Consider the following 20245-nt stretch of genomic DNA (forward strand, 5'->3'; position numbering starts at 1 on the left):
CATTAACTAAAGCAGGCTTGGATATTTTGTTTTCGAGACCAAGAAAAGACTGAATGTGTAGCCTAAGAGCCACATATTGATCAGAAAACTGCAGTATACTGAAACACGCAAAGAGACCTTCTGGCATTTGGCATTTATTATCTTGGAAGCAAAATGATTTCACTTTTTCTCCTACCACTATGTTGTTTAGAGTAGGGCCAGTTTATTTTCAGAGGATTACCAGACTAAGCCACAGGGATTTCTTTCCTTTCCTTTGCCGTGTCTGCATCCAGCCCCAACACTGATTTTTATGCTAATGAATATCTGATAAAAATACACTACCGTTACTGTTCACCATGCTGCACTTACTGAAACTCTACTGTAGTGTGTGGGTTATCCTAAGATTATTCAGTGTTTTTATGGAAAATATTCCATTACAGTAGAACAAATGTGTCTATTTACTGATTTATTGTAGATTGCAGTGCAGTACTTGTAGCTACGTGCTCAAGTGTGAGTAAAAAACTCATGAGAGCAGACCAAACCATGGTCTGTAAGCAGGATCTGAATACTGTAGGACCAGTACGACAAGAGTGATGCTGTCAGGGGAATCAAATAATATGTGATCGTATTACGTGATCATATGTGTCAGGAGAATCCCATCAATTTTTACTAATGCATGTGTAAGAAAGCACTGAACTAATACTGCAAGCTCAGTGCAGGCGTTTCCTAAAACAGGTAATTTTGTTATCGTGACAGCACGCTTCCCCAGCGGAGAAACGCGGCAAGAACCCTTCGCTCCCTCAGGCGACCCGGCCGCCATTTGCCTCCCGCCGGCGGGCGGGCTCGGCCCGAGCGGGCAGGGAGCTCCGCGGCCGGGGCGGAGCCGCAGGGGCGGAGCCGTTGAAGCCGGAGCTGTTGAGGCCGGAGCTGTGGAGGCTCCGCCGCCGCCGGGCCGCAGAGCGGGGCCGGGGCGGGCGAGGCGGGCGTCATGGCGGCGCGGCAGCTGGTGCTGCTGCGGCGGGGCTACAGCAGCGCGGGCGCTGCCGAGTACCTGCACCGCAGCATCGTGCCCACCATGCACTACCAGAAGAGCCTGCCCAGGTACCGCCGGGCTCGGCGGGGACGCGGGCAGAGGTCGGGTGCAGCAGGGCCTCAGCCCTGGGGTGTCTGCTGGGAGGAGAGGGCACGGGAGGGAAGGGAAAGGAAGGGAAGGGAAGCGGCTTGCTCTGGCTGGCTTTGTTGTGCTGTGTTCTCTTCCTGAAACTCCATGGAGAAGAATGATTTTGTTCTTTAAAGCACAGATATGACTGTAAAGCCACTATCGAAAGTTGAGATTGGAAAGTAACCCTTGTATGTATAATGGAGTTACTTTATAGTTAGAGGAGGCTTAGAAACGTACTGAGTAGGAAATCTGTAAGGAAATGTTCAGCACCCACCAGCGAGCAGTAATCCGGTACAGGAGGTGGCCACCGAGCTGCACCGTGCTCCTGTACAGCGGCTTCCCCTTGCTGCACCTTGTGACCCCGTGCTGCTTACAAGGTACTAAGACCCTTCACTGCAATAACTTTATAACAGGACAGTCAAGTTGTTTTTTTTACATTGTTTTCCTTCTCACAAGAAGCTTAAGCTGTGAAGATACATGTCCATATATTCCCTTTCTTCTCCTTCCTTAAGAAACTTTTAAACTGTTTAGATAGTATGGAGGATAAGGAAGAAAGAAGACAGAGAAGACTACAGTGTAAGAAACTGAGTCTTCATTGGTACTGTTGTGTGTACATGAAGTGTGTGTCTCTTTTTGTTCCCTTTCTTTCAGACTGCCGGTTCCCAAGCTAGAAGATACAATTAAGAGATATCTGAATGCACAGAAACCTCTTTTAAACGATGACCAGTTCAGGTATGGACAAAGAAGATACACATACTGCGTTACCATTTGTTGCTTCAAAGCCACAGTTTCATGTCAAAAATATAAATTATGACAGAATTTCAAATCTTTTATTGATTGCTGCAGGAAAACTGAAGAACTTGCTCATCAGTTTGAAAAGGGGATTGGAAGAGAGCTGCATGAGCAACTAGTTGCTCAAGACAAACAGAACAAGCATACTAGTTACATCACAGGTATGTTGAGCAACTGAATATAGAAGGAGCCCTTAGATCATCGTACTTGATAATACGTAGCTCATAATGCTGCAAATAAAACAGGCTGAAGCTTAAGCCCTCTGTTCCATAAACTTGGAATAACATTTGGTGTATTCTACCTGTGACAGTATTTGAGCAAATTCTGAGTCTCTGGTGGAATGAAGAAGGTCCTTCATGTAACTCAAATATACCAGAATTCTGCGGGATATTGTACTTAACAAGAATTACAGTTCCACAGGACATTTTTCTCTTTTAGAAAAGGGAAAATACCTTTTTAGAGTAGAAAATACCAAAGTCACTAGTAAAATACAATCAAAAGGGATGGGAAAGAACAGTGGTGCTATTGGAGTTACAAAAAAAAAAAAAGAAACTGTGGAAGGAAGATGTCAACCACAAAGATAATATTTTATTACAAGTTAATTACGCAGGTAAAATTATTTTTCTGAAATCAGATTGCTGAAAACAAGATTTCTCTGTGACATACAGTATTATTTTTAGTTTGGTCTTTTCTAATGGAACATTTTGCGTTCTGCACTGCCATCATAAAAGGGGAAATAGATGGGAAATAGATCATGACAAAAAATTAGGTATCCTTTCGTAAGGGTAGATCTTCTTAAAACATAGGATGGGCAACTTCGTAGGAGTATTCTGCAGCGATAGTTTCTTGGGAAAATTCTCTCATTATGCTGATAAAAGAGGTGGGTAAATATCGAAGATTAGTTTTTCATGAGTTACTTTGTGTAAATTTGAGTTTATGGTTTTTATTTTCTATTTTTTTCATTGCTATCTAATTATGTTAGGTTAATAGAGGAGCTTAACTAGTAGCTCCCTTAAGGAAACTAAAGCAATCATTTTCAAATAATTCCAAGTTACTTAGAAATAAAACTGAACCTTGAGGGAGGTCAGAAAATATGACTAAGGTTTGGAAGGCAGAAGTAATCAGTGCTCTGGACTTGAAACAACCCTCCCCCCCCCCCCCCCCCCCCCCCCCCAAAAAAAAAAAAAAAATTACAAAACAATACTCTTTTAAAGAGCAAAAGAAAAGGAGAAAAGGAGAGATACAGAAAAAGGAAGATGAGAATAAGGAAAAGCAAATTAAGAGAGGGAGAGTGTGCATGGAGTTTCTAGGTTATTCTTTATTGTTGCTTCCACTGGCTTCCAAATACAAGTGTCTGCTTATGAAAGTATTGGATGGATAGCAACAAAGGTGGAAATACTCAGTTATTTATGGAAGTAGAAGTTTGCATGTCCTCCAGTGAATACATTTCTGCCCTCACTGTCTATTGAGAGTGCCCATAAGGGTGTTAGCTTAACAAGTTGCACAGCAACCACAAATTCTGTAAAGAATACAAGATTATTTCACGTAAGCTGCTGGTCAGTTTATTAGCTTATGCTTTCTATTCACTTTGTACAGTATCTAGGTTTTAACTGGTGCTGACTGTATGGTGTTTGTCAAGGCTAACCAGCATGCTTCTGCTTTGTGTCAATGAAATACAGGGTGCTTGTTTTCCTTTGTGTTTAGTTATTATTCTTTTTAGGCCTCATAAAAGACCTGTTCTACTTTAAATTGGTTTCTGAAAATATGTATAGTTGCATCCGTGCTGGATGGACTTGGAGTCCAGGGTTAAAAGGCTACATAATGATGTGGAATGTGTTTTTAAAATCATAATGAATGCCAGTTACACTCATCTGTGAGGAACTGGAATTAAAATTATGACAGAACTTGAGTTACCTGTTGCCCTTCTTAGAACTCAGCTAGAAATTCCTACTTGGGAATGATCCAGGCTTGAAATAATAATCTTTCATTCATCAGCTGCCTTGAGATGAACTTGGTCTCCACTTGTTTCTGGTGTCTGCTTCCATACAGCTTGTAATACCAAAACTTAACAAGTTCAGAGTTGTTAACAATGATGAAATAGATGCTACTTAAGAAGAAGAAAACAACCAAACACACACAAAACAACCCTTCGCTGCCTATGGCTGTGCCTCCTGGATTTTTGTTTTACTCATAAGCATATGTGGAGGTGTGACTGCATTTTAGAGCTATGATGGACTTCCTTCATTACAGCACAGACAAAATGTTTGTGTCACATTCATGCTTCTTGATATGCTGACATGCCATGTGATGAAATGAGACTGTGTAAAAGACCTGTAGGTGTCAAATGTTATTCTTCTTTCTGAAGTCTGTTCTCAGTCTGGAATAATAACCTTGAGGTCCCTTCTAACCTAGAATATCCTGAGTTGGAAGGGACCCATAAGGATCATCGAGTCCAACTCCTGGCACCACACAGGTCTACCCAAAAATTCAGACCATGTGACTAAGTGCACTGTCCAAATGCTTCTTAAACTCCGACAGGCTTGGTGCAGTGACTGCTTCCCTGGAGAGCCTGTTCCAGTGCGTGACAGCCCTCTCAGTGAAGAACCTCTTCCTGATGTCTAGCCTAAACCTTCCCTGCCGCTGCTTGACACCATTCCCTCGGGTCCTATCACTAGTCGCTAAAGAGAATAGATCGGCGCCTTCCCCTCCAGTCCCCCTCATGAGGAAGCTGTAGGCTGCGATGAGGTCTCCCCTCAGCCTCCTCTTTTCCAGGCTGAACCTCATCATATTGCCAGCTTAGGAACCCAGTTGTGATGCATCGGTATCAAAAGTTCTGTTCAGTGCTGATCGCTTTAGTGGATAGAAGGAGGAAAGAGGTGAAAATGCATGACAGCAAATGTGGGTGGAGGAATGCTGCCAGGAAGAGAGCAGTAGGAATGAGGACAAACAATGAGGGAAACTCTGCCTCAGAAATAGTTGCAGAATCACAGAATATTCTGAGTTGGAAGGGACCCACAAGGATCATCGAGTCCAACTTCTGACTCCACACAGGACCACCCAAAAACCAGACCCTATGTCTGAGAGCAGTGTCCAAATGCTTCTTGAACTTTGTCAGGCTCAGTGCCATGACCACCCTCTTGGTCAAGAACCTTTTCCTAATGCCCGCCTGACCCTCCCCTGTCCCAGCTCCATGCTGTTCCCTCAGGTCCTGTCACTGTCCCCAGAGAGCAGAGCTCAGCGCCTGCCCCTCCGCTCCCCTCGTGAGGGAGCTGCAGGCCGCCATGAGGCCTCCCCTCAGACTGCTCTGCTCTGGGCTCACCATCTTTCTAACCCTCCTTTGGATGCTCTCTAATAGTTCTATGCCCTTTTTATACTGTGGTGCCCAAAACTGCACACAGTACTCGAGGTGAGGCTGCACCAGTGTAGAGCAGAGTGGTACAGCCCCTTCCCTTGACCAGCTGGCAGTGCTCTGCCTGATGCACTCCAAGACTCGCCTGGCCCTTTGGCTGCCAAGGGCACACTGCTGGCTCATACTCAGCTTGCCATTGACCAAAACCCCCGAATCCATTTCTGTGGGGCTGTTTCTCAGCCTCTTGTCTCCCATCCTGTACGTATATCCAGGGTTGCCCCCTCCCAGGTGCAGAATCCAGCACTTGCTCGTTAAACTTGATAGTTTTGGTGGTTGCACATCTCACTAATTTGTCAAGATCTCTCTGCAAGGCTTCTCTACCCTCAAGATAAGATTATAAAGAGAAGCATGCCCCCAGTGACAGAAAATTGAAGAAATTAATAGTTTAAGTGTACTTAAAGGTGTGTTCTAGTCTAAATGTGAGGTGTTCAATAAAATCAGTGCCAGGGAGCTGCATTGCATATCGCAGGAGGTACAATTTATCACTGAGATATACAGAAAACATGGAAATTTTCCCTCAGTCCTGGTGACGTTGAGAATCTTCATATAGATTGCTCCAAATACAGTATTTTTACAATTAGCCAGCAGTACCTCTCTTAGTAATTGGAGATTGGGAGAGTCCTTGAGGGAATTATTGCACATTTTTTTCTAGTGTATCTGCACTTCAGTAAGTATTAATGATTACCATTTGAGGCGGGATATTGATTACATGAACCTCTGGTCTAATTCAGTACACTGCTTTTATGTTCTGACCTGTTTCTCAACTCTCTGTTTCCAGGTCCCTGGTTTGATATGTACCTAAAATCACGTGACCCCGTTGTTTTGAATTTTAATGCATTTATGTCTTTTAATCCTGATCCAAAATCTGAGTATAACGATCAACTCACACGAGCTACAAACATGACTGTTTCTGCTGTACGTTTTATGAAGACCTTCAGGGCTGGTTATCTTGAACCTGAGGTTTTTCACCTCAATCCAGAAAAAAGTGACACTGAGATCTTTAAGAAAATTATCCGATTTGTGCCTTCCTCACTTTCTTGGTTTGGTGCCTACATGGTCAATGCATACCCCCTCGATATGTCTCAGTACTTCAGGCTTTTCAATTCTACACGGTTGCCTAAGCTCAACAAAGATGAGCTTTTTACAGATGAAAAGGCAAAACACTTACTGGTAATGAGAAAAGGGAATTTTTATGTGTTTGATGTTATTGATAGAGATGGAAATATGGTGAAACCTTCAGAAATACAAGCACACTTGAAATACATACTCAGTGACAACAGTCCAGCCCCGGACTTCCCACTTGGCTACCTCACCAGTGAAAACCGAGATACTTGGGCATTGCTGAGAAAGAATCTACTGGATAGCGGCAATGAGGAAGCTCTTCAAAAAGTAGACTCTGCTCTGTTTTGCCTAAGTTTAGATGATTTTCCCATTAAAGACTTTGTGCACTTGTCCCATACTATGTTGCATGGAGATGGTGCTAACCGCTGGTATGACAAATCCTTTAATCTTATCATAGCTAAAGACGGCACTGCAGGAATTAATTTTGAACATTCCTGGGGTGATGGTGTGGCTGTGCTCAGATTCCAGAACGAAGTCTTTAAAGACAGTACCAAAGTACCAGCTGTCAGCCCTCAGTCGCAGCCTGCTTCCGTAGACTCTTCCAGAGCAGTACAGAAACTTGACTTTAAGCTGAATGATGCCTTAAAAGCAGGAATTACCAAAGCAAAGCAGAAGTTTGATGCCAGTGTAGAAGCACTATCTATTAATATGATTCAGTTCCATGAAGGGGGCAAGGAACTTTTAAAGCAGAAGAAGGTAAGCCCAGATGCTGTGGTTCAGCTTGCCTTCCAGATGGCTTTCCTTCGACAGTACAATCAGACTGTTGCCACGTATGAATCTTGTAGTACTGCGGCTTTCAAACACGGTCGCACAGAAACTATCCGTCCTGCCTCTATTCATACAAAGAAGTGTTCGGAGGCCTTTGTCAAGGAACTGTCCAAACATAGCACAGAAGAGCTTCAGAAGTTGATTGTGGAGTGCTCCAAATACCATGGCCGTTTGACAAAAGAAGCTGCTATGGGTGAGTAGGAATGTATCACTTCTTTTTGCACTAAAATGTTTGTTGAAGTTGCTATCAAAGTTTTACTTCACAAGTAAATAATTAAAGTTTGATGTAGGTCTGACGTTAATGCAAACTTAACAGAAAGCTGCAGTTTAAAATGCATTTCTTGATTAGGAGGAAATACCTCTGTGCTCCTAGTTCACTGTTAACATGTCTAGATTTCTTTCCTACTGTAGTTTTGTCCTTACAGCAGCTGGGCTGTTTGAAGCACTAATAAATACTTAGTGCGTGCTATACTCTCCAAGGCAACTAAGAACTTTGGCTTTATGACTGAAGAGTTGCTGTCTAATCCCTGCAGGGGTATAAAGGCTTTAACGACTTCCAAGTCAAACTGGTTCTTTGGCTGTGCTACTCCTGGTATTTTTCTAAATGCTTTCTTTTGAATCGACCTTCCCAGAAGCATAACTTGCTGTACTGTTTCAGTAAAGTCAGTAAGACTTTATTGAACATTACCCACAGAGTCTAAAATGTGCCTCCTGTTGATGCAAGATCTTCTTTAGATCCATAAATTTTAGGAAAGCCTTTCTCTTTTGAAAAAAAAAAGGAAATGTTCAGATAAAAGTTAAAGAATGTGATGCATTATTAAAATTGTCTGTTAACATTGCTTTATTTACTATCATGATTCCTGGTTGAGGCTAGCAGTAAAACAGCAAGCCATCATTCCTCAGCATAGGTGCGCTAGAACTGCAGACGAATGTCTAGGTTCTGAAAAATGTTTCCCACTAATACAAAAATCCTCAGTTCTTCAGACCACTTCTTTTGTGGCTTAAAAGCAAAGTGTTATCTGAAAAGTGAGTTTGCTTCCCACAAAAATTAGTCATATCTCTAATACTTGTTATTTTATTTTCAGGTCAGGGATTTGACCGACATCTCTTTGGGTTGCGCTATTTAGCCTTATCCAAAGGTATTGCATTGCCTGATTTCTATCAAGACCAAGCCTATGCTCGACTTAATTACAACATCATTTCTACAAGCACATTGGTTAGCCCGGCTGTGCAGTTAGGAGGATTTGGCCCAGTGGTGCCTGATGGCTATGGAGTAGGATATCAGGTACATGATGGTTGGATAGGTTGCAATGTTTCGTCTTACCCAACTAGGAATGGTAAAGAATTCCTTCAGTGCATACACAAGTCACTAGAAAATATCTTCAATGTTTTAAAGGGCAAGAAGGTGGATAGTTAGACAAAAGGGATTGAAGAGTTTACAGTTGTGGTAGAGAATACAGACTTTGTCTAATTGGCAGTACCTACTAATCAGTGTTCAACACGGCTGAAACTGATGAGCTCAATTGGCTTCAATTAGCTTCCTTGAACTTGAATACTGTGTAGATTCAATTTGAAATTTTTATCTATTTTAAAGAAATCAAGTGCAGACCTTGAATGCATATTTCAGGAAATACAAGCATTCATGATGTTGAAATGAAGTAGCAGAACTGTCTGTTAAAACAGATCCACATGTTGTTAAAATACATTTAAAATAAAAAGCATTGTTACCAAATTTGTGACTTCTAACACCTTTGTTCTATGAGTGTTCAGGTAGACAGCAGCACTGTGAAACCACCCTTAAACTGTTCGGTTTTAAAATAATATATGCAATAGTTTTAAATATGAAAGAGTGGTTACATTTGCACTCTTGCAGTAAGCTTGTTTACTAACTTGTCACACTTTTCTCTTTAAACTTTAATCAACATCAGAACTGATTGTACCTCAACGGTTTGAAGCCTTTCCAATAGAACAGCTTTTTGAGAAACAAAAAATGAAGTGCGAGGCTTTAACTAACTTGCAGTCGCCAACTGTGCTGTTACTGACAAAAAGACAATTGTGATGCAATAAAACTATATATTAATAACCACAAAGTTATTTTATTACTGGTATCAAAATCATACAGTGTGGATAGTCTCTCTATCAGGATCTCATGTTTCTTGTAAAGGTTAGAAAGAATACTTTTCAAAGCACGCTGCAGGGTTGTCTTTCACCTTCCATACATGAAGTCTGTCCAATAATCTGCTGCTTTTGTTTTGCTGTGTACACGTGCTCCTGCACCTTAGAAAAGTCACTGAACTTTATCATTGGAATCCTCTTTCCAATATTCCTCCTGCTGTGGTGACCTTACCAGAATATTTTTCTCAATTTTTCTCCTTACTTTTGTACTTGCCTTCGGCTGCAACTCTTGATGTCATTTATTGTACCAAATACTAGAGTTTTAGTGCTTAGAGATGCATCTTTAATGCATCAGGGTTTGTTGTAGAAGTTCTAAAGACTAAGGCTTAGCCAAACATGCTGAAGGATTGCAGGAAAGCTTGAGCATACACATCACTCTAAAGTAGTCACACCATGAATGCAAGATCAAACTGGCGCAGACGGGTTCCTCATGGTGCTCGTGACTCAGACTTACCATGATTATCCTTTCAATTTATATGAAGAAGGGAAGGTGATCATTTTGGGGGGTGAAGGAACTAATATAATCAGAGCAAAAGTCTTTGAATGAAGTTCTTTAGAGAAAGTTGGTGTTTTTTTGAACATGAGAACAATTAGCAAGATTGTGAGAGCACTTTCCAGAAGTAGAAAGTCTGTCTGCAATTAGAAATGAGTAAAGTTTATCTACAGAAAGGTAACTTGATTTTCAGAAGGTGTAACAGCTAGGCATAAGCGTCAGCAGTAGCCAAACTCATTAAGTATTCTCAGTAAATTCACTTCATTGTCTTTAATAGCTTTCTGCTGGTTCAAGTAAAGATGTACATTTTTGCTTGAACATTTAGCACCATCCCTTTACTAATACTCTTATCCGTTTCCTGATGCTAGGAATGGTGGGTGAAAATAACTTACTTGCTTACTTTAAAGAATCAAATGTGGATACTTCTCAGTGATACTATTTAAAACTTTGAGGCAGTGAGTTGCCTAAATAGTTGATGCGCTAGTTAAGCTACAGCCCATTTCAACCATGCATTTTACCAAAAACAAAAACATTAAGGAAATTGCCAAGTTCAGTTAAGCATATACGCAACTTTCAGTCTGTACTAAGACCATCTCAAAGTGCTCTGTGAAAAATCTTTTATTAGATGTTCCGAGGACAGTAAGAACAACTTACTGAAGTTTACATTTCTGAAGTACAGCCATGTGAAAAGTAACGCCAAGGAAACTGTCTCTGATGGTTACAGTTCCCTCATCAATAAGCATACCAAGGTTTATGAGGGGAATGGATGTTAGCATTTCACAAATTTATGGGTAACTTCATAGATTCCAACAGATTCCTTTGTTTTTTCATCATAGTCATTCCAATCCTGTAGGAATTAAGATTTCAGAGTATTAGTCACAGACGGTAGATGGCAATAGTGTCTAAATCTCAGACTGGAATTCAGACTGAAACTAAGCCTTACTCAGAGTGTGGGTCCTAGAGATTACACAGTACTTCCCACAGAAATGTTAGCTACCTTCTAATTTCTGAGAGAAGTAAGAGCACTGCCCTGAAATTAAATGGAATTCAGTATCAGTGTTTTTATTTTAAACTTTTTTTTTTAATGTAGTCTATAGCCTGTAGTGGACAAAACAGCAACCATGGCAGATGAAAGGATTATCTATCATTTACAATACCCTAGTCACGTGGCTCAGCAGACAAGCAGATCCCTGCCAAGTAGGATACAGGGGAACAGATTTGACCTTGAGATTTCTTGCTCACAGTCAAGGAAGATTTGCAATGCTGGAGTCATTATCCTGCGCTTTGAAGGAGAGTGTCTTTATATTACTTTTTAAGATCTCTGTGCAGAGGAAAAAGTACAGACGTTGTAGAAAAATCAGTCCACCACTCTGAATCACCCCAGCTATTGCAGGTGTTTGCTCTTTGACATTTCTGATGACTTATAAGTTGCGTTTCTACCTTTGTCAGCTCCTGAGATATAAAATACGTACTTCTAAAATGAAGCTGTTAGTAATGCTGATTATTCACAGTTGTTGTAGCTTCTCTCTCCAGTTACAACCTTCCCATACCTACATGAAAGCTCAAAACTAGCCTCTAATATGTGCAAGTTACGTATTTTGGACTAGTGTCCTAGAGAAAGGAAGCTAGATAATTAGACTTACTAACGAAACTAAGACAACATACCTTTTCTAACAAGTTTATGTCATTAAAAGGTGTACCGGACTCTGCACCTTCAGCAGCAAACCCTGCCTGCAAACACATTGGGAATAAGTTTGTAAGAAAAAGCTGTAGCAAGAAAATAATAAGTATGATCATTGAAATGTTTAAAGAAAGTAACACAGCATATTTTTATTTTACTTCTAGATTAGGTAGGAAGAATAGCCAAGCTGTTTCAAGGGTCGGTATAAGGTGGTGATCCTGTCTGTGAAGTGAGCAATTTTGATCTAAGCAACCACAGTGTAAAATAAGACAAGACTGCTCTTCCATTTTTCCTACCAAAAAGGTACTTTTAAGAGTTATAAATAATCTTAACCTTGAGTTTCTACATTCATCTAGCAGCATCCAACTACTAACAGCTTTAATTTGTGTTCAGAATCTATACAGTCATTATGTGTGGAATAGCTTTGTGATAAACTCACTGCAAGAAAACAATAGAAAGAACATATGGAAAAGTTAATAGTTTTGGCTTAAACATCATGAGAATCCAAGCCACTCTAGAAAAGGAAGTGGCCTGTAGTGCATTTAGGTACTAAAGTGATTAGCAAGCCTTGAGTGAAAGGAGGATGTTCAGCTGACTGAACAGATCAGGATACCCAAATAGTCTTTTAAAGGGGAAAGTTCATCACTGTTGCTACTGTTCCTGTTTTTAAAGAGGTAAAAGAAAGGATAGCACTAGCACGAGGAAGTAAGCAAGCATATCAGTGATGTATATAACATGCGGAAGATATTCTTTCTGATTTTCTGTAAAAACATCTGTTACATTAGAGCTTACAGTAATCAAGCTGTAAATTAAATTCTACTAGTTTTAAAGGTAAATTTAAAAATCTCAACCACCTTGGTAGCATACAGGAAGGTTTCGTATACTGCCATTTCTAACTGCAGAATTTTCATGTGAAGTGACTAAAAAGCAAAGGTTTTCTGCAAGGGATCTGCATGAGCATTTTTGATAAAGAAATCCCCAGACATTTAACTGTGTAGGAACGTGTGAAGTAAGCCAAAACATTGTAAAATGTTTGGGGATTTGAGTGGAAGGTTAAGCATTTGGGAGTTAAGCAGACTACGGAGTGTAGCAGACGTGACAACAGGAGAGCTATCTGCAAGGTACAGTGTGAATATATCCTTTATATAATTGTCAGAAGCCCATCTCAAGGGAATTGCTATGGGTTAGGAGGAAGATCAGCATCAGGGGACAAAAATGCAGAGCTGCAGTACAGAACAAAGACTAGGAAAGTAAAAGAAACCCAGCTTTTTCTACCTGAAGATAACCACCTGCACTCCAAGCAACAAGAAGCCATATGACTGGAATTACAGGCTCCTGTACCAGACACCCTCAGGGGGACTTGCATTCTTACAGCTTTGGTGTCAGGGCAGACCCATTTAATCTCTGCTGAAGGGATCTGAGAAATGCAGTGACTCGTCTGCCCTCTGCTGACTGGCGAAGGACCAACAGTTAAAGCATCAACACCGAAGAAGCAAAAATCGCTGTTGACTTTAAAACACAAGGTACTGTCACACTTTTTTTTTTTTTAAAGCAATGTAACTATTATTTTTGGCACAAAGCAAAGAAGCTGAAAAAGGCTTAAGAGAAATTTTATAAAACTTCTGTTTTTTAGTTGAAGCATTCAACTGAGGGACAAGAACAGGAAAGGAGCTAAACTATCCTTAAGTAAAACCAATACTTATATATCAAATTCACAGTAGATGTATCTATGTAAGCACATTAAAAAGAAAGATAAGGAACTGAAAAAAAATGTTCTTGCCCATTATTAGAAGTACCTTGTTTGAATTTGTTGTTCAAACTAGATAGAAAAAGAGGTTTCAAATCAGAGAATCAAAGGATACTTTCTCTTTAGACTCAAATGATTTTTTTTAGGAAAACTACTACCAGCTTGTATAAGACAAACGCAAGTATTGAGGCAGTCTAAATTGACTTCACATATGGTTGTATTATGTTCATAAATATATACATATTTATATATATAAATAAATGCTATGGCCAGTCCTGTTTAGTGCTAGTCAAGAGCCAGTCCAAGGACTGCAGAGAAGCCAGGCTGGCTTGGATCATGCCAAATACAAAGCAGTTTATAGAACTGTAAGGAACTGCAGAGTCTATTTATTCACTGAAGTACTTGCTCAGGGATTTAAGTGTACTCTCTAGCAGAGTGCACAGACCAAACTTTGAGAATATTATTTTAAAAGCTTTATTACGGCTGTGAAGTCTTTGTTCCGCAGATAAAAGTAAATTGACAGTTAGAACGCAGATCTGTAAACATCTCCTGCATCTTGTAGACTTTTCACAGATTTTACTCAAAGTGCAAGTTCCTAGGTCTGGCTGCAAAGCTTTTAAAAATAGATAAGCTAAGAACCTTTCTGTTCCTCAAAGGGAAACAAACAAGCAAAAAATTAAAAATGAAGACCTCCTCCTGCAGCACAATGCAGTGATGATTTCATTTATACCTAATCCCTTGTACGATCATCTTTTTTGTTCTGTTTGTTAGGATAGTGTCACAGTCTGAGGGAAGGATAAAAGAGGTTTATATTTGTCAGTCTATTTACACCTAATCCGACCGGAATAATAGGTTAAATATAGCAGGGAGTTAGCTTGCATACAGCATGACCATGCACAAGCAAGTGAATCACTGAGGACTGGTTTGGCCATGAAGAACTCCTTTAACTCTAAACCCTGAGGTGTGCTTTGCAACAGCCTTTAACTGCCATCTTCAGTTTTGGTATGAAAAAGTTTCCAATAGAAAAATGCCAATACTCAGTGCTCAACTACAGGTTTGGTGATGTCAAATCTCAAATAAAATTTAGAGGCCATATACTGAAAACTGTTCATAACTGGAACTTTGTTTACTCTCTGTAACATACCAATAACCAAAGAGGAGCTCTCCTGAAAGTGGCTAGCTGACTGTGCACTCCTGTGATTCCCGTTTGGAAAGACTCCCTTTTGCAGTGCTCCCTGAGCAATGAAGACCTTTCAGATCAGTTCAGATGATCAGTGCTGAGTTACCTGTAAGGTAATTGGAATACCACTCCAAGGGGAGTTTCATTTTAGATTTAGATTTTTTTTAGTTACTGGAACCCAAGTACAAAAAATTCCAGAGTTGTTCATGTTAGCTGGTTTTTTTTGTTTGTTTGTTTTTTTGAGATGAATAAACTAAAAGAACTGTGGAGAGGAAGGAAAACTGGGGAGGTCCAGGACATTCCAGGAAGAGCAGCAGTGTTTCTAATAGTGTATTTTTTAATCACTATAGAGGCTGTAAGTGCTCTTAAAACTGAGAAACAAATCATGAGTAAGAACTCACCTGTGGCTGAAAGTCAACTGGTTCCAGACCTCGGCATTCAAACTCCACTATTGTCTTGAATTTCTCACTGTCTTCAGCCTGTAGTTGAGTCAGAATACCATTAGTTTTCAGTTTAAAAAGTTTTCAGAGAAAGACAGTGACAAGTATTAGTCTGGTAATGAACTGCTTTTAAACTGCGGCACTGTCAGCTCTGATGTTCCAAGTGACAGCAAAATCCTCGGGCTCGTTTAATAGTTCGCAATTAACTACAATTTCTTAATCTGCCACAAGGAAGCCTTCAAAAGGAAACAAATATGGACATTACGTAATTGTCTGTGATTTGAGTGGTAGTTTTGTGTTTTGCTTATGAAATGCATCATAGATTATTCTGTATTTGACACTAAAGTGGAAGGGGTAAATCATTACCAAGCTACTGTTAACTGCAGTTTTTTCTCCTTCATTAAACTGCGTGCGGGAGTCTACAAGAGACAATTTTCTATCAGGTGAACATCTCTACCTTCCGTTTTCTTAAAAGAGGAATGTAATGATACAGCAGAAACTCAGAATACCATTAATGCTTATTTATCTTTCACTTAATATATAAAAGAGAAAACAACTTACATTGTAAGGTTTGATCGTCTGACTTAAAATATCTATAAAAAAAAAAGATACCAGAAGTATAACAGTGAGTGACATAATGTCTTCAGAGTTCTGCACAAACCAAGTAGCAGCTTCTTCTCCTTTCTTAAAAAAATCCTTATGAAAAGTAATAGAAACAAAGTAACCAAGCAGTTCCTAGAGTTATCCATTAAAAGGTAGAATTCATTTTTTCCCTACTTCTCCTGAGAAGTTTACACCATTTTGTTACTCTAGCAATGCAAAGAAAAAGAAATTGCAATGTATGCTTTTGTAAAATGACGTTAAGGGTACAAGTTTTGTTCATGCAGAAACCCAAGCTCCCCAGGAGGTCTGAAAGCCCATCAACTGCAAGACCAAGACCATAGGTCACTATTGTACAGTTTTTTGTCTCTGTTATCTCCAGCTCTACCCTCAAAGCTGCCTTTGTAGAAATTGCATGTAGGGCACAGAGTAGCAAAGAGCCTGCAAGTAACTCAAAACTGTTTTGTGCATTTCGTGGGAATTTTAACTAGTAGCGTAGTCAGTCCATCCTACATTTTTCTAACATGTTTCCTTTCAGGCTACCATCATATGTATTTATGTATCTTTATAATGCTGCACTTCAATCCCAATAGAGAGAAAAAACAAATTAGAGAAGGCTGAAATGGACAGAATGCAATGGAAAAAATAGATGTGAGGGCCCAAGCTACTCGACCATCTGTAGCTAGCATCTCTTTAAATCAAACTAGAATCTCAAAAGGAAGAAGGAATAGTAATCCAGCCATTTGCAAACAGTATCAGTTTTCTATCTAAAAAGAGACTTTGATTTCAGGACCTATTTCACAAAAGCTCACCAGTGATAATAGAAATTTATACTTGTGACAAGCAGCAGGTCTCAATATCATTCCTTATATTTATTTTAAAATATTTATCTAGGATGCTAAGACTTAGAATCCAGTGGGATTCTTTTCTTTGGGAAGGTGAAGTCTATATACTTTTCTTATTATTGCCCCTCATAAAAACAGGACCATTATGCAGTGAGACTGAAAGGCAAAAAGCTTATTATGTAACAGGTAAAATACATTTGCACTCAAGGGTATAGCTTGAATGGCTGGAAACAGGCTTACTTCTATGTGAAGCACGTACTGGGTAGGAAATACCTCTCTGATAATGGAAATGCAGTTTACTTAGGGGTATAATCCCTCTAACCTCCCAACCCACTCCTGCTTAGGACATTACAAGGCTGGACAGATACTAACTCCATAAATGTTTCAGCCCCCTTTTCTCATAAAAAGTGAGAAGTGTTTCATCTCGCTCCTGTCACTTAGGAAGAACAAAAGTAGCACTAATATTTAATGTTATCAATTAAGGACATTATTTTGCCTATTAAATTTAGAGAAGCAAGTATTTTAATAGCTTGTATTACTGCTGTTAGTAGCAGAAAAGAACTTTCTATTGTTACTTCTAGCAATATGCTGCAAAATTGTTCCCACTGTCCCACCATGTGGACCCAACTTCATTTTTCTGTTGATGACGAGCTGACCTTGCTATCGCCTTCATGAGCATGATAGCAAGCGTGTGCCCGCTGTGAGGTCAAATGCCAGTGTACTTGGAAAAAAACAACACACCTATCACGCAAAAATTGGGACTAAAAAATAAACTTAGAGAAAAAATATGAAGTGGATGCTTCTTAAATTTTTAAGCACATACCAATGGAGTTCTCCCTGGAGCACAGCTTGCATTTCTGCACCATAGTGGCGCTTCCTCTGCCTCCTTTCAGGGGAGCGCTGTCCTACAAACCACGACAATGGAGACACCATTTTTAATTGTATTCTAGCTGAGCCACTAGAAGCCTTGGCAAAGCTGAAATAGGTGGGTTTTTTGTTTTGTTTTTACAAAAATGGTCTCAACATTTTAAAAATATTGCATTGAGAAGGCTTTTTTAAACTAAAGAGAGATGTAATTCAGAAAGCTGTGATTATCAAGGAATAATCCTGTTCTAGCTTTAAAATCCTGAATAATGATAGTTATGTTCTGTCCATATATATAGGCATGTTTGAATAACTCAAAATACATTCTTAACGTTCAGTAGTGTGTAACAAAGATGATAAATCCTTCCTAATAACAAAACCTTCCCCTATCCTTGACAAATTTTATTCTGCTTTTTCAGTTTCCAAATGCTCATTTGGCATGCTTAACTCCCCTTGAATTACCTAAACTTCTCCATAAACATTCCATCAGCATCAGAGAAGTGTCCTACAGGCACAACCTTATTCTAATATCACTTCAAAATGCGTTTTCAATTGATATTTTTACAGAAAGGAGGCTTTTCAAAGCAGACTGTCACCAACAGTCACCATTCTAATGGCATATTTCAATTAAATCTCCAATTATTTTTTGAATATGAAACATGACAGCATTTCCTGGATGCATACAGCTAATATTTACTATTTTTTCTAAAGTGCGGATTGTCACATCTGATGCTAATGTCCATTGCACGTGAGAGGTGGGTTTGTTTCCTCATTTTTGTTCTGAAGCAGGTTGTAAGAGGGAAACATACCATCAATCGCAGGTACTGCCATTTTTCAGAAACTTCTCCACAGTTCCCACATTTCAGCTGAAAAACAAAAACCAGAATGTAAAGCTGCCAGTAAGTAGGGAGTCGGAAGCTGAAGAAGCTGGTGTGAACCCTCAAGATTCACAGCCCCCCATTTGGTGACTGAGAGGAGCTTGAGGTGGATGTCAGCTGCTGTTGACCACACAGCCCCACAGGCTGCGTCAACCTAGCAGGTACGCCCACAGCACGGTCTGTCCTTCCACACGCTGGGTGCAAACAGTGGTACAACGCACAGTCACTGAATAAAAGGTGGGAGTAGCGCATCTTGCCATTTACTGCAGTTATCAGTGGTGGTTATCAGGATTATCAACCACCTCAACGATAGAGGCCCTAACACTTCAAACTAAGGCTTTTCATTATTGTAAACTAGTGTGCAATGCTATGCGTGTATTATGAATGCATATCTATGCACCTACACCATCACATATGTTGCTCTTGTAGCAGCCTGCTTGCACTGTGTGGAAAAAAAAATAAATCACCTTTTATGCTGATCCCACTGAAACTGACTGACATTTAATGCCAGAGGCCCTCGCTGCCAGACGCCCCGCTGGGTAGGCTCGCTGGCTGCGCAGCATTTAGCGATAAAAGGGCTTTTCCCTGCCCCTGAAGACCCCGAGGCCGCCCCGCACCTTGAGGTACCAGCGGAAGTCCTCGCCCTCGGCCCGCAGGCGGGTGATGTTCTCCAGCGTGGCGCGGAGCTGCAGCCCGATCCTCTGCAAGGAGAGAGGCAGCGACAGAGGCCGTCAGCACGGCACGGCCCGGCCCGGCCCGGCCCGGCACGGCACGGCCTGTCCCGGCCCCGCTGCGGCCCCTACCTACCCCCATGGCCCCGGAGGGTGCCCGGCAGCCCCCCGCCGCTCAGGGGACCTGCCGCCGTGCAAACCCCGCTGCCAGCCGACAGCTCCCCCTCACGCCGTCCCGCCTCTCGCGGGAGCCGCTGCGGGTTTAAAGCCGCTCTTGGGTGTTTGGAGTGATTTTTTTTTTTTTTTTTCACCCTCCCCTCAGTGCCCTCAGTCAAGCTGGCGGCCGCCTCCCGGTGCTATCTGCCGGGCTGAAGCCGAAGCTGCCCTCAGCTAAGATGGCGCTGGCCGGTGCGGCCCGTCACCGCCCCGCGGGCGGGAGGCTGCGGCCGGGAGGAGCGGCGGGCAGGGCCCGGGGAGCGGGCAGCCGGGCCCTGAGGGACGGCTGAGGGGAAGAGGAGCGGGGCAGGCTGCGGGGAGGGCGAGAAAGGCGGAGGTGCCCCAGCAGAGCCCGTGGTGAGAGGAGGGGAAGCGGGAGGTGCCGCCAGGAGGCCCTGCCAGCGGGGCCGGGCGGGCACGGTATGGGGTGAGGTGGTTTCGGTCTTCCCAAGACATTTGGGCACAGTCTGATGTAGGAAGACCAGGAGGCGGTGCTAGGGTAAGAGAGGGCGCAGTTCGGCAGAGCTGGTGTGGGGAGCACCCTCAGGGCCCTGCAGGGACTTGGGCAGCCGGAGCTGCCTCAGCTGAGGGAAAGGTGAGAGATCCTTGGTAGAGTGAAAGAGTGAGATGAATTTTGATAATTAACATAGATACACGCCCTACTTTTTATTTTTTTTTTTAGGAAATGGCATCTTTAGCTTTTTTGAGCAGAATGCAGGATTTTGCTTCAGTTAAGTTCCTACTTTTTTAAGACAAAAAAAATCAAGCAACGTGGATTTCGGCTATAGAGGACGCACCTAGATACTTTATAGCATTACCAGACACAGAACCAAATTTATGCCTCAGGTAAGGCTTCAAAAAGTAGTCCTTGAAGAATATCAACTATTACTAAACTAGAACTACTTTTCTCAAGTTCCACATATTATGCTGGAAAAAGTCTGTTAATTCACTTATCAGGGCAAAGGCTTGACCAGAGTTAAATTAGAGCTGTCCTGTCACAGGGAAAGGTGCTAGTAAATCCCTAACTGGTTTTGATAAGATGCCCGTTACACTAGAAATATCTCTTGGAAGAAACACTCTCGAAGTTAGCATGCCTCACCTATTTCAGCTAGAAGTTTTATACAAGTTTCACCATGCTTCCAAGTTCTAATCTTGCAGCAACTTCTGCATTCCAGCTTAATTGGGAAGTTATAAACATGACAGCTCCCCCTTACTCCCCATAA

General features: G+C 41.3%; 2 protein-coding genes across 3 annotated transcripts; one reads left to right on the forward strand and one right to left on the reverse strand.

Annotated features, from left to right (window-relative positions):
* Positions 1-859: 859 nt before the first annotated feature.
* On the forward strand, positions 860-18614 carry CPT2 (carnitine palmitoyltransferase 2). Of its 2 annotated transcripts, XR_010833261.1 has the most exons (6): positions 860-1080; positions 1793-1873; positions 1988-2094; positions 6121-7425; positions 8318-11884; positions 12770-18614. XR_010833261.1 is itself a non-coding variant. In XM_013176280.3 (5 exons), the coding sequence occupies exons 1-5, from the start codon at positions 968-970 to the stop codon at positions 8647-8649; spliced, it is 1938 nt and encodes a 645-aa protein (XP_013031734.3). In that variant the 5' UTR covers positions 860-967; the 3' UTR covers positions 8650-18614. The 2 variants fall into 2 exon arrangements, 1 of the variants encoding a protein (XP_013031734.3); XM_013176280.3 differs by having other exon boundaries at positions 8318-18614.
* Positions 10504-19370, reverse strand: CZIB (CXXC motif containing zinc binding protein). Its single transcript, XM_048061952.2, has 8 exons — positions 18943-19370; positions 18753-18836; positions 18067-18123; positions 17217-17298; positions 15510-15541; positions 14910-14987; positions 11566-11631; positions 10504-10747 (listed from the first exon to the last, which is right to left on the reverse strand). Exons 1-8 carry the CDS (start codon positions 18946-18948, stop codon positions 10670-10672), a joined length of 483 nt encoding a protein of 160 aa, XP_047917909.1. The 5' UTR covers positions 18949-19370; the 3' UTR covers positions 10504-10669.
* Positions 19371-20245: the final 875 nt, after the last annotated feature.

Source organism: Anser cygnoides, chromosome 8 (genome assembly GCF_040182565.1).
Source record: "Anser cygnoides isolate HZ-2024a breed goose chromosome 8, Taihu_goose_T2T_genome, whole genome shotgun sequence".
NCBI classification, from domain to species: Eukaryota; Metazoa; Chordata; class Aves; order Anseriformes; family Anatidae; genus Anser; species Anser cygnoides.

What these genes read in the sequence shown, in the direction of transcription:
- CPT2 (XM_013176280.3), top strand. Translation starts at nt 968, where the DNA reads ATGGCGGCGCGGCAGCTGGTGCTGCTGCGGCGGGGCTACAGCAGCGCG. An exon ending in TTAAACGATGACCAGTTCAG is followed by an intron (nt 1,874 to 1,987) that starts GTATGGACAAAG and finishes TGATTGCTGCAG; the next exon opens with GAAAACTGAAGAACTTGCTC. An exon ending in GCATACTAGTTACATCACAG is followed by an intron (nt 2,095 to 6,120) that starts GTATGTTGAGCA and finishes CTCTGTTTCCAG; the next exon opens with GTCCCTGGTTTGATATGTAC.
- CZIB (XM_048061952.2), bottom strand. An exon ending in AGACGATCAAACCTTACAAT is followed by an intron (nt 14,988 to 15,509) that starts GTAAGTTGTTTT and finishes ACTCAACTACAG; the next exon opens with GCTGAAGACAGTGAGAAATT. An exon ending in ACATAAACTTGTTAGAAAAG is followed by an intron (nt 10,748 to 11,565) that starts GTATGTTGTCTT and finishes TAATTCCTACAG; the next exon opens with GATTGGAATGACTATGATGA.